The sequence below is a fragment of the Cetorhinus maximus genome, chromosome 8 (assembly GCF_964194155.1).
Source record: "Cetorhinus maximus chromosome 8, sCetMax3.hap1.1, whole genome shotgun sequence".
Classification (NCBI taxonomy): Eukaryota; Metazoa; Chordata; class Chondrichthyes; order Lamniformes; family Cetorhinidae; genus Cetorhinus; species Cetorhinus maximus.
The window spans coordinates 97701526-97715536 of NC_135886.1; the positions used below are offsets into that span (position 1 = coordinate 97701526).

General features: G+C 40.1%; 1 protein-coding gene across 3 annotated transcripts in view; it reads right to left on the reverse strand.

The window, feature by feature from the left end:
* Positions 1 to 14011, reverse strand: part of LOC144683823 (fibronectin type-III domain-containing protein 3A-like) — a 152636-nt gene that overhangs the window by 8154 nt on the left and 130471 nt on the right. For all 3 annotated transcript variants that reach the window (XM_078547290.1, XM_078547289.1, XM_078547291.1), the window contains 9 exons: positions 12659 to 12727; positions 11100 to 11218; positions 7902 to 8007; positions 7632 to 7807; positions 5645 to 5758; positions 3237 to 3386; positions 2794 to 3077; positions 2455 to 2667; positions 673 to 839 (listed from right to left, as the gene is read on the reverse strand). In XM_078547290.1, the coding sequence (XP_078403416.1) occupies positions 673 to 839; positions 2455 to 2667; positions 2794 to 3077; positions 3237 to 3386; positions 5645 to 5758; positions 7632 to 7807; positions 7902 to 8007; positions 11100 to 11218; positions 12659 to 12727 (1398 nt within the window). The remainder of the gene's footprint in view (positions 1 to 672; positions 840 to 2454; positions 2668 to 2793; positions 3078 to 3236; positions 3387 to 5644; positions 5759 to 7631; positions 7808 to 7901; positions 8008 to 11099; positions 11219 to 12658; positions 12728 to 14011) is intronic.

A 14011-nucleotide genomic window follows, 5' to 3' on the forward strand; every position in this document is an offset into this window, starting at 1 on the left:
GACTGCCTCCTCAGCCCTCATCATATCTTCAGGGCACTTGTACAGATCAACATGTGCCCACACACCCTGGATAACCCTCCTTCCCCAGTACAGCCCTTGTCCTGCAGCCTCTTGCCTTTCTTGAGGCCACTTTTCCCCCTTCGCCAAGCAAGCCCTGGCCCTGCAGCCATTGAAAAGTCACCCAGATATGGCTAATCTAGTAGATAGAGACCTGCCCTGAGCCCCCATAAAAGTGATGTGGTGCTGTGAAGCCTGGCACTGATGACCGCAAGTGCTAACTGAATCAAGGTAGGCAAACAAACCTAGAAGTTCCAAGCAAAGTGCAGTCCACCAGGTGCAAGTCGCTTACATGGTGTTGGGAAACATATCGGCGTGTTTTCCCACTGACCTGGAGGATGGACAATCCAGCCGGGCGGCGGGGGGCAGGGCAGAGAGGGGGGATGATTCCGGCGGGCAGGCCTAATAATGATATACTGATGTATTACAATGTGGTTCCCAATGTCCAATGGCGGTGGATGCCAAGCAGACGAATGAGAACTAGTTTCATGCCATCATGAAACCAATCGGCGCCATATTGTCCACTCACGCCACTGAACACGCCCGATGCCAGCAGGCACGGAAAATCCCAGCCCGACACCTATTCGAGAAAAAAGGCTTTGCACAGATATCTACCTTTAAGTGGAGGAGGTGGAGATTTGGTTGTGGTGAAAGTGTAAACTTCAGAAAATGGTCCTTCCCCAGCATCATTGTATGCTTGAATTCTAAAGTTGTAAACTGAGGACTCATTCAGTCTCTGGACTTTATATGTATGACAAGGCCCGCTATAGATAGGAATGAACCTGAAAAATATGCAGATGGTAAAATTATATCCAAGCAGTAATAAAAGCCAGTCTAAACAGCCAGCACTAACCTTAAAAGTAAATTGTATTACTTTACCATCAAATTTAAAAAACTAGCTATGCATACAATAAAGTATTCACGCTACACGGCAGTTGGAGGTCACATTAGTAAACAATGGAAATGCATGTTTTCTTCGGTATGGACAAACCGTGAGCGTGTGAAACACGTCACTACATAAATTAGAGCCTTATTTATAAATCAGATCAATAGGTGGCATAGTTTACTCCAAGAATCTCAATAGAGACCAGAGATGGCATTATCACAATATAGTGAACCAATAAATTATCAGAACGAGTGATGCTTAGGCTTGTTCAGCTGTCAGTACACTGTCAGTAACAGCGTGAAGTAGGTTGCCTGGTTCCAGATATCATTGGTTCTTGTCCCCTCTGCAGGAATGCCATCAGTTAAAGGCCTGTTAGGGTCAACAGACCTCTTGACTCAGTTGGTAAAGTTAACTTAAATCCTGACATCCATATTACCAGATTGTTGCAAAATACTGTATTTGAACCACAATATTTTGTTGTGATATGGCAGGTGGTATTTGCCAGGCTGACCAAATCCACAAGGGAAACTTGGTCACGCTATCATGACGATTTTGCAATTTGTATTTATTACAAGAAGCTTTGCGCACAAGTCAGAAGTAATGAGTCTACTACCACCTTTAGAGGTTTTAAAGATTAAATTAAAACATTAACAAAAGAATAAACTTAAAACACATACAAGATTACAGTTACAGGGTTATAACAGTTCGCAAAATTTCTACTTAACCAGACGCCCAACTACAAACCCCCTTTAAGGCAACAGTCCAAATAGATTCCAAATCAAGTTATCCAGCAACATTACCACAAGCATCCACTGGACAATAGTATTCCAAAAGCTTTTAACACAACTTAGGTTACTGGAAGAGCAACCTTCTGCAGGGCGGCTAGAGGCTTTCCCCCCCCACCAAGCTTGTTTCAAGATCTCTCACGGCCACCCGTCACATAACCTTTCATCCTTTTTTAAATGTATTTGTCCCTTTTTGGTCTGTAAATCCCATTGTTTCAACTTGCCTTTATAAGTTACTTTTCCCAATATAAAAAACTTTCATGTTGCCATTATGGCCAGCACTTTTGTGAAAAATCAACGTAATAACATTGCCTTATTTATCTTGCCAGTTGTAAACATTTTCCACGTCCCTTTGAAAATCAAACACTTCTCCACTTATCTAAAAATGCAAATTTCATTCACACTGTCTCTGCTGAGGCCTCACCACTAGCTTACTCACCTCCATTTCAAATGCATTTTACACCTCACTTGTTTGACAATTTAAACCTTGCAGTCTACAGTCTCCAGCCCAATTAAATCAGCCACACACACAGCCATACATACACACACACACACATATAACCTGCTTTACAGTATCCCACAATAATATTAGGAAAAATATGATAGTTTCTTGACACTATAAAACTGGAATAAATGGAAATGATGGCCTGGCGTTCATCGCATGGACACATTTTTCCATACTTGTTATCTTAAATGAAAATAGGGTTCGAATGGAGCCAGACTTACCTTCCAAATTTGTCCTCCATCTGCAAGGTATATTGTGTTGAACCCGTGGTTAAAGTTTTGTTGGGCCCATCCCCCCACTTAAGCTTAAGGCTCTGGTAGCTGACAACTGCACACTCTAGGTGAGGTGGCTCAGGAGGTAGTGGTTTTGTTTTGGCTTTAATGGAATGACTGAAGGGGCCTGCTCCAATACTGTTGACAGCCTGTACTCGTATCCTAAAAATACAAAGGGCACATCAAATGCTGATTCAGGCTGGTATGGTAGTTTCAAAACTACTTTCAATTTTATATTTGTTCACTGAATGTATTGGAAAATATGTTCAACTCAGTCTAAGCAAATACCTGTATGATGTATCTGGTTGCAGATGCTCAATGATGGCACTTGTGACTTTGCTGACTGCTGCAATCTGTTTATCTCCATATTCTATGTTGTAACCAATGATTTCAGATCCATGGCAACAAGGCTCCTCCCACTGAATAGCAAGGCACGTTGATGGTGAAGGAAGAACAATTTCAAGCTGATCTTCATCAATCACTTGCAGTACATTCACTGCAGCTGGCACTGAGGCAGGTGTCATACATATGGCAGTGCTGCTGTAGTACCCAGGACCTGCAGCATTCACAGCCTGAGTGGGGTAAGAAACAATGTGCACATCACCCATTTCAACAATGTGATAATGGAATAAAAGAACTGGAAAAGTGGCAGTCACATAAATGAAAAACCAGAAACTCCATCCTCTTTGTTGTAATTCCTATATTAAAACGCCTGAAGATATTTTTCATACCTGAACCCTACAGTAGTATGCTGTCGCTGGTGTCAGGGCTTTCACTTCATAACTAAGGGCAGGACCACAGTAAATAACCTGCATGCAACCTTCCATGCCTCCAAATTCTAGTCTGAACTCCGTGACTTCAGAACCATTAGATGAAGGGCGCTGAGGAGAAAGAAACACAAATAACTGCTCCGCATGTTACTCTACAAAGCAGACATTTATTGAAAATACTCTTCAAACCAAATTTGCAACTTTTCAAAACCATTCAATAGTCATGAGAATCTAAACGCCCAAAGACAGACTCCGCACTCAGTGTGCAAATCCAGCAAAATCTTGAAAATATGGGGGAGGCTAAGAGTGAGAATGCGTTTGTAAATCCAAACATCAGTGGCATAAATCAACCAAAAAGTCCTGGAAATTCACAACTCATGGACTATCCTTTAAGCCCCTGAATTTACTGATGTGAGAATCAGCCAGCAATTATGTGCATAATTGACACACATTATCTTTCTGGCAAGAACTGGGAAATGCATCATACATAATGAATTCAGTTGGCTTTATTCAGACAGATTGGAGATATTCTGAGCGCATTGTTATGATCAAGTGGGAAAGGGGCTGAATGGCTCACCTCTTCTGCCTCTCCTCGTTAGACCGCAACAGTTTTTCTTTTTAAAAAGATATACTTGCCAAGTCAGTAAGTGTTTAACTGTTTACGTGCTGTATCATAGAACAATTAATCTGACAGGTTTTCTTGAGTTTAACAAAGAAACAAGTTAGCTTTGTTATAGTTAAACTGATCCTAGTAAATAACATATGCTCCAACTTTCATGTGCGCGCGCATACACAAAGTTCACACACGCACATCAATAGATGAGAATGGGGGAAGGACAGATTGTCAATTTATAGAGTCCAGAAAAGTAAAAGGAGTATACAGTATGTAGTTTGGTGACTTGGCTGGCTTCAGGCTGAATTCTGTGGTCTTGCAATTTTCCTTCAGTGGTCCCAATGCTGACAATTTAAGGATGTAGATGGCTGATATGGCAGTTCTCCTGGAGATGGTAGTGCTGTTTTTTTTTTAAGAAATCTCCATCTGCAGCAGGGACATCCCTGGATGGTCACAGTCAGCAAATAGGGTTCAAAGTTTGCAAGATGGGTTGGGGGGGGGGAGAGAGAGAGGGAGAGAGGAAGAAGAAACATCACTCGGATCTTCTCTCATCAGTGCCTCAGCTGTTTGTCCTGCTTACTGCAGAGAAAGCAGGTTAAAATACACCAAGGGTGGGCCTGTCACAAGGCCATCACCCAGTGATTCAGACACGGTCATGCTTAGTGTATTCGGCTTTGTAACTTAATCAGTTCATGTTTGGGAATCCTCTCTCTCAGAGTGTATCCCATTGTTCAAGTGATTGGTTTAGCGTAGTTCCATTGTACCTTGATGAGTTAATGCCTGCGAAGCCCTGTTGAATTTCCCAGGTGATTGCCTTGATGCCTTGCTAATTGAGACAGGATACGTGATTCACTCATTCTCCTGAGGCCACTGTCCTTGATAGGTGGCAAATGTACTTGTGGTGCCTCCATCTCAGTGGGTGACAATGTTGGGGGTTAGTGATGCAAATTGGGTAGCCATCTTTGTTGCAACCTCAAGCCTCACTTTTAGTTTGCGTTTTAAAAAGTCTGTTTTTAAAAGTTCAGTTCGGTTGTCCATCCGGTGGTTTAAGCATAATAGTTTGGCATAAAACACGTTGTCGTGACAGTACTAAGTAGCATCTCGAAACTGTAATTTGTATGTTCAAGTCACCAGGTGAAATCATGTTCATATCTGAGCACTGCAGCCATTGTTATTATTTTGGATGTTTTCTAGTCTTGCCATTAATTCACCTAGCAATCTTTGGATCTGAACCTTAACTTGTCAAAATTTTAACTCTTTCTACACCCCTAACCCAGCCCACAAATTATTCCAATAGAATTTTCCAAAAGATAGCAATTTATGCAGGATAATGCTCGGGGTTAGTCATTAAAACATATTGTAGAGAGAACATGAGTTATTTCAACTTGAGAAAGGATAATGTTTAGCTTGAGATCTAATATAGTAGAACACAAAAGACTTTTGAAATCCCACTTGGATAGATAAAAGAGTTTGGAGGTGGGTGGTTGTGATCAGATTTGAACGGTGGCAGCAGTCTTTTTGAACAATATACTTCATGGTACAATTTGTAGATAGGGCAGTTTTGGCAGGTAACAAGTGCCAATGTAATGAAAAATGTCTTCCTGATGATCATAATATAACTCTGTTGGAATACATTCTATAACAGTGGAATATCTGATATACTCCATCTAATAGCGTAAAACATAATATTGATATTCTTGTACAGTTCACTATTTAAAATTGCTAAACTCAATAATTTAAATATTAAAAAGCTTACCTCCCAACTCACTTGCACGCACGTGGCTGTCTTACACGTGGTTACAGGTGTATTGCATTGGTCAGGGGGGGCAGCTACTGTGGAGATATCAGTCCTCTCAGAATGTGGGCCATACTATGGAAGAAAGCAAATCACATGCAGTTTAAAATTGGTTAATTAAAGGCAACATCAAATGTCACAGAATCTATCATCTCAATTCTATAATTGACAAAACTGCCAAATAGGGACATGGGTTTGATAACCCCATCTAACATCTTCAAAATATTGAACCTGAAAAGAAACATACAGCTTGGTTTTACACATTCAATTTACATTTAGAGATACCATGATCATATTACAATTGTCATAGACAGAATGTACTTTCTCACAAAATTACATTGATCATAGACAGTATGTGGGGTGTGTATTTTTACACTCAAAGGATAATGCCCCAACTTAAGTAATTCCAACAGCGAGCTTTTTTTCAATTTTATACCACACTTGCCCCAGAGGTTTAAAAACACGATATCTCAATCACATTCACTATCAGACAAACAACAATTGGATGAAAAAAAAGAAACAATACGATTACAATGTATAATTGTCTCTGTCTCTCTTTTGTGGCAGATCTGTAGTTTCTTAGATAAGTTGATGCTTTTAGCTGAAGGTCTTGTAAGCAGAGGTTTCTCAGTTAGCTGCGAGGCTTCTTGTAGTTGAATTTCCAGGAGGCTGATTCTCAGGTGAACTTGGAAGTTGGAACAGGTTGGGAAGAGTCCTTCTCCCACTTTCAAGGTATTGCTTTTTATTACCTTGGCTGCTTGGTTGAATGCAGCTGGTTCAATGACTTTCTGATGGTTTCTCTGTCTCTGCAGAACTCATGTTTGCTGTTTTAAAAACAGGCAACAAATGTGGCTGACTCACCTATGTGACCGGTTACAAGTCCATAGCCCTTTTCCAAATAAGGTGGGCGGCCAGGTCAATAAACATCCTGTGTTTGTCACTTGATACTTTGAAATTTACCCAGTCTGGGTTCAGATGAGGGACCATCATAAAACAATGGGAGGTCAATGGGGATCCATTCACGTTTGTTTAACTGTCATTGAATTTCAATGCGTCTTTTGTCCATGGTGAACCAGAATGGTGAGTCAGCTAGAATGCTGTAGTCTTTTTGTAGAAGTTCTATTCTTAAAAGGATGTGAATTCCCCAGATGGCTGTGAATGTCCAAATTTAATTAGGTATTTGCGTGAGTCTCAGGATTGTCTGGAGCTGCTACTGCCAAAAGTCACATGGTTTGCAGCAGCCATTTAAGTTTGTTTTTTGTTCAAAAATTTAAAGTATGGTCTGAAAGTTCATAATATATTCAAACATGACAATGGTCTGTTCAGCATTTCTTTGAATGTACAATAGCATGAACTAAAAGTTGCTGACAATTATAAAATCAATATAGTTTGGAAGGAACATGTTCTGTTGAAGAGTCATACGGACTTGAAGCGTTAACTGTATTCCTCTCTGCAGTTGCTGTCAGACCTGCTGAGTTTTTCCAGGTATTTTTATTTTTGTTTTGGATTTCCAGCATCCGTAGTTTTTTGCTTTTATCTTAATGTTCATATTGTTCACACGTTTGTGTGGATTAATCATTTAGCTGTTCTGTCATTTTTATGTAACTTTTGTTTTTTTGTCCATTTTATTTAGAATTTGAGAAAAATACAATTAATCAAAAACTGCAGTATTACCTCGAGGACTAAAATATTAATTCAGATCCTACTTTAAGCTACAAATGAGTGGATGGGTGGGTGGCTAAAGCATGACTTTTGAGAACAGCACTAAATTGCAGTTTTCAAAATCACATTAAAATGCAATCCCCCCAAAAAATTTTGTGCTGTTGCACATCTAGTTATTGACAATCACATGATCACCAGAAGATCCACGTTAATATCCACTGTTAAATTGAAAATCATTCCAGTTATGTTAAAAAACGCAGCTCAGTTATCTGAATTTGTTTCTTACCCCAACTTTGTTTGCAGATTTTATCCAGAAGCTGTACATTTTTCCTGGCAAAAGACTGCCTACTGTACACTCTAGCTCTGGACCCTTGTAGACAAGTCTTCGATCATCCCATCCTGGCTCTCCAATCTCCACAGAGTATTCTGTGACCGTGGAGCCACCATCTACAACAGGTGGTGCTGCACAGGAATGATAAACATAAAATAAACTATTAGGTCGAGATGTACGTGGTGTGTAGGCAGAAGTGCAAATCATATACAGGAAAGTTCTTACCCCATCGGAGTGCCATTTCTCTAGCTTTAGCTTTACCAGAGAGACGAAGGGGTTGACAAGGTCCAGGAGTGATAGCTGCAGTCTGTACAGCCAAAATTTCAGATACCTGTTTATTTAAAAAAAAAGATTGGTGGTTACAGCATCATTTTCCTTATATTATCCAGCTACAATTCAAAATTGTTATGAATGAATCTTTCAAGTTTCCTTAACTTTCCAGATATAGTATTTTTCTCTAAAATTCAATTTGATGGTGCAGTTTTGATGTGACTCTTAAAAATTTTCAGCTCTATTTATAACATGAACTTTGCACTGGTGTAAAATAGATGTTGCAGGAAACATAAGGAGATTCCAATGTAAAGACCACCACTGGTCTGCAAGCAGCACTGATTCATAGCTGCATGTTTCTCAACATCAAATTACCTTTTATGTTTTGTACATAGGCCCAGGGCTTCAGAGTTCTAACATAAGGGAAAATTCCACAAGACATTATTTGTTTTTTTTAAAAAAGATGCACCTAAAAATACTGTCTTACTGTCCAAAACATGCCAATTTCTTGACATGTAAATTTGTGCCTGGCTCCACAACAGCCTGCTCTGTACATCACCACAGGAAGCACTCCAATGCCTTTCAAAATGGCTTGTTGGAGGTAGGGGTCCCAACTTTCAACTTGCTTGGAAACCAATCAAGGGGCACCCCATCCCATCATTTCCAAGCTGCTTCATGGTGCACTGGTCTATGAACAGGCTGGCAGGAAAGCAAGTTCAACCCTGCATGTCTCCCTGCAGCTAGGAAATTTGACAGAAGTCAAACAGAGCACATGCAAATACAGCAAAGCCTCAAAAATCGGGGGGAGAATGTGAAAATAAGATCAATAGAAATTCAAATGAATAAGGTGCACTGTATAATAGGTGGTAAAGCTCTCAGACACAGAACTCTGTAGTCCCAATTATAACGGTTCCCCAGGCAAACATAGGAGGGCTTCAGTGTAAATTTGACTAGATTTCAAGAAAGTAGGTGGCAGAACTGAGAGCCAGATCAATTGATTGGCCAGCTGTTGTAGCTCAGGCTAATGCTACCAGGACAATAGCGGGGGAAGTTACTAGAAAGAATTCTGAGGGTCAGAATATATCTGCACTTGGAAGACAAGCGTTAATCAGGCATAGTCAGCATAGATTTGTTAAGGGAAGGTCGTGATTGACAAATTTGATCAAATTTTTTGAGGAGGAAACCAGGAGTGTTGATGAGGGTAATGCATTTAATGTGGTCTACATGGGCTTTAGCAAGGCTTTTGATAAGGTCCCTCATGGCAGACTGGTCAAGAAAGTCAAAGCCTATGGGATCCAAGGCAAAGTGGCACGTTGGATCCAAAATTGGCTGAGAAGCAGGAAGCAGACGGTGATGGTAGAGGGATGTTTCTGTGACTGGAAGTCTGTTTCCAGAGGGGTTCCACAGGGCTCGGTGCTGGGGCCCTTGCTGTTTGTGGTGTACATAAATTATTTGGACTTAAATGTAGGGGGTACGATCAAGAATTTCGTGAATGACACAAAAATTAGTAGGGTGGTAAATAGTGAGGAGGATAGCCGTAAACTGCAGGAGGATATCAATGGACTGGTCAGGTGGGCAGAGCAGTGGCAAATGGAATTCAACCCGGAAAAGAGTGACTTGGGGAGGGCTGACAAGGAGAGGGATTAAACTATGAATGGGGAGACCCTGGAAAATATTGAAGATCAGAGGGACCTTGGTGTGCATATCCACAGATCCTTGAAGGTAGGAGGGCAGGTAGATAATGTGGTTAAGGAGGGATACTTGCCTTTATTAGCTGAGGCATCGAATACAAGAGCAGGGAGGTTATGCTGGAACTGTATAAAACGCTGGTTAGGTCACAACTGGAGTACTGCATGCAGTTCTGGTCACCACATTATAGGAAGGATGTGATTGCACTGGAGAGGGTGCAGAGGTGGTTTACCAGGATACTGCCTGGGCTGGAGGGTCAGAGCTATGAGGAAATATTGGTTAGGCTGGGGTTGTTTCCTTGGAGCAGCGAAGGTTAAGAGGGGACCTGATAGAGGTGTATAAGATTATGAAGGGCATAGATAGAGTGGATAAGAGGCACTTTTTCCATTAGTGGAGGGGTCAATAACCAGGGGGCATAGATTTAAGGTAAGAGGTAGAAGGGTAAGTGGGCAGTTGAGGAGAAATGTTTTCATTCAGAGGGTGGTGGGAGTCTAGAACTCACTGCCTGAAAGGGTGGTTCAGTCAGAAACTCTCGTAACATTTAAGAAGTATTTAAATATTCATTTCCGTTGCCAAGGCCTCCAGGGCCATGGCTCAAGCGCTGGAAAATGGGGTTAATGTAGTCAGGTCTTTGTTTACCAGCGCAGACACGATGGGCTGAATGGCCTCCTTCAGTGCTGTAAACATCTATGAGTCTATGAATCTTTTCAGGCATATGCATCATGAAATTTCATTGCTTTTTGACTCCACAGCTGTCTGCAGATCAGTGAATAGCTTTCAGAATTATCAAAAAGTATACAGCAGTTCAGCCACAAACTCTGAGGCCAGGGCTGTCACCTACAAAACTGACAAGAAATGGGTTATGTGGGGAATTTATGCACATTGTTAAAATGTAGTTATTTAATTTCTCGTAAGTGACCATCAATTAACAAGCTGATTTACTATCTCCAAAAGAACTGAATATTATTGTCCGAAGAAGAGTCATATTGGACTTGAAACGTTAACTCTGCGTCTCTCTTCACAGATGCTGCCAGACCTGCTGAGCTTTTCCAGCACTTTGTTTTACTTTACTGCAGGTAGATTCAATTTTAGCTGTACCGTATTTTTCTGGTTATTTCGGACTAAAGATCTCTAAAAGCTATAAGATTTGGTGACGGAGTTATCTATTCAGAGTGGATGACTTCTTTCTTTTCATTGAGTGTTTTACTTGTGATAAGTATCTGAATGGGGTTTCACTGCACGTCTTGTGAATCGATACTAAGGCCACAGGCAGCCTTCTTTAGAGGTGAAGTTAAGCAATATTTACAGAGATTGAGTTCATTTTTCAAACAACTTGTGCTCTCTAGGACCTGAACATACTTGATGTGCGCAACTAGGTAACAAAATAGAAATCTCTTGCCTCTATGAGTTCAAAGATTCAGCAAAATGTTTCAAGAAAATACACTACTGAATAACTGGTTTTACCTGACTTTGTCCTCCATTACTAATGCAGTAAACCCTCATTCTATACCATGTACCAGGAGTTAGATGATCACAGACATGCTCTCTGACTGGTCCATTGTACACCATGTCCCATTTATTCTCTGAAAAATACAAATTAACATTAATGTTACTCAAATGACTGATCATTTGCAAACTAGACCAGAATTTTTAAGAGGTGCCCCATACAACTTAATAAGCGCTGTCACCCACTAAACCACTTGTTCAAGGCTGGTCTTCATGCAAAAGTGAATGCTGCAAGAAGTTTCAAAATCACACAGCACTATTTGTCTGATGGCAGCAGCTGCAAAAAGTGCAGCAACAGCACCAGTTATGTTCAGTCACATTTGCGCACAGCTCCACTCCTCCGTGATTTCTGCCATGCTCGGAGAGCATAGATGCAAGCATTGTTTGCTCAGGATGTTGAAGAGACCGAATACTAAGTTTAAGTGTGCATGATGTCCAACAAACTGTGCACTTCTTAAACCTGTTTGCACTAAAATAATGCTTAAGCCAGTGCCAAGCGCCAATAGTGTGCAAGAGCCTTCCGTAAAAGGCTTACACATTGTTCATCTTTAGTGCATTGAGATTGTGACTCCAAATATATGCTGGTTAGGAAGGCATACGGGGCCCATTTCTTTTCGCAGGGAGATCAATAATTGGAGGCCTTGGATTTAAAGTATTTGGCAGAAGGATTGGAGGGGAATTGAGAAATCTCCCTATCTAGAGGGTGGAGGGTATCTGGAACTCACTGCCTGAAAAGGTGACAGAGGCAGGAGCCCTCCTCAGATATGCATTTGAAGTGCTGCAACCTACAAGGCTATGGACCAAGAGCTGGAAAGAGAGAAGAAGCTTGAGAGCTCTTTTTTGTCTAGCACAGACATTAATGACCAATTGGCCTTCTGTGCTGTAAATTTTTATGATTCTGCGATTTTTCTTAGAGCAGGGAGCATTTCTATTGTCCTGGCCAATATTTATTCTCCAACCAACAGCATTATAAATATTAACTGGTCACTTATCTCATCGCTGTTTGAGGGCCTTACTGTTGACTAATTTGTTGTGTTTGCTTACAAAACAGAAAATACACAAAAGTAATTCATTAGCCTGTTTAGCACTTTAGAATCTCACAAGAATGTGAAAGGCAATATATAAGTGTATATTCTAGTTCTGCAAAATGAATGATCTAAGATCTAAAACATGTGTATATTAATTAGTCTCCAAATTTTTAAAGCAACACTGTCTAGGGGAATCAAGACAATTTATCATTGGATAAACAAATGATGCAAAAATGTTTCTAATTACATAAAATTGTTTTGAAAATGAAAACAAATTTATATCCAATGCTACACTTAATTAATTTTCATAAACCAAAGCTGTTTTCCTTCCCAAATTTGCCAAAATTCTTATTAAGTAGAGTGCATTTTATTTGTTAACATGCATCTTTTACTAGTGTAAATGTTTACTAATACAGTTTGTGTTCCAGGATCTAGAATGTACACATGCAAAGTTAAGACCCAGAGTAAAAGATAAAAAAGTATACTTACCATTCAACCCCTCTGATAATTCCAGTACATACTTGGTAATCTCTGACCCACCATTATCTTTTGGAGGGTCTGCAAAAAGAAGAAAAAAAATTTGTTGACTTATATATGACTAATATTTCAGAAGACAGATGTAAATCTTTTACCCAACTAAAATATTACTAAAGATTTCAGAGATTTCAGTGTAACTAGGATTCTCTGACAACACTGCTCAAAAACACATTGGCCATTATAGCCAGCAGTCTTGGAAGCTTGCTCTTCTACAAGTCAGTGTGTTTGATGGATTTTTTTTTAAGCACACAAACATTTTTTTAAGAGGGATGGGACCTGGCTGCATAAGTAGTTTCATTGAAGCCAACATCATCAGTTAGAATCTCAGACAATAAACATTGAGAAAATAGGTATTTCCTCAGGAGGTCAAGTCATATGTGTCATAAGAAGTTACAATTCTGATGGGTACTACACAAACATGAATCAATTTTAGCTTCTCGCTAAAGAAGCTAAGATCAAGAACCAAGATCATTTCAATCAAATCAAATTCATATCAAAATAAGATTTTGTTTTTGTTTCTACTAAATTCCTTTCATGATTAGAGATTTTGAATATGTTTTGAGCAAGAAAAGTAGAAACTGCATTTCTTTTAAAAAATTTTCAGAGACTGATCGATGCAGCTCCTTAACTGGAATATCGTATGTATAGATGGCACAATTTGTATGGATTTGGCATTAAACCGTCAAACATGAAGGATTAATTTGCACTAATCCTCTTAGGAGCAGTTCTGCAGTTGTATAAAGTATAGTATATAGCATTATTTTAATTTCAGGGAATTTACCCATAATCACTCTCCAAACATCAATAAACATAGAAAATAGGAGTAGGCCATTCGGCCCTTCGAGCTGCTCTGCCATTCATTATGATCATGGCTGATCATCCAACTCAATAGCCTGCTCCCGCTTTCTCCCCATATCCTTTGATCCCTTTCGCCCCAAGAGCTATATCTAACTCCTTCTTGAAAACAAAATGTTTTGGCCTCAACTACTTTCTGTGGTAGCAAATTCCACAGGCTCATCACTCTCTGGGTGAAGAAATTTCTCCTCACCTCAGTCCTAAATGGTCTACCCCGTATCCTCAGACTGTGACGCCTGGTTCTGGATTCCCCCGCCATCGGGAACATCCTTCCTGCATCTATCCTGTCTAGTCCTGTTAGAATTTTATAGGTTTCTATAAGATCCCCCCTCATTCTTCTGAACTCCAGTGAATATAATCCTAACTGACTCAATCTCTCCTCATATGTCAGTCCCGCCATCCCAGGAATCAGTCTGGTAAACCTTCGCTGCACTCCCTCTATAGCAAGAA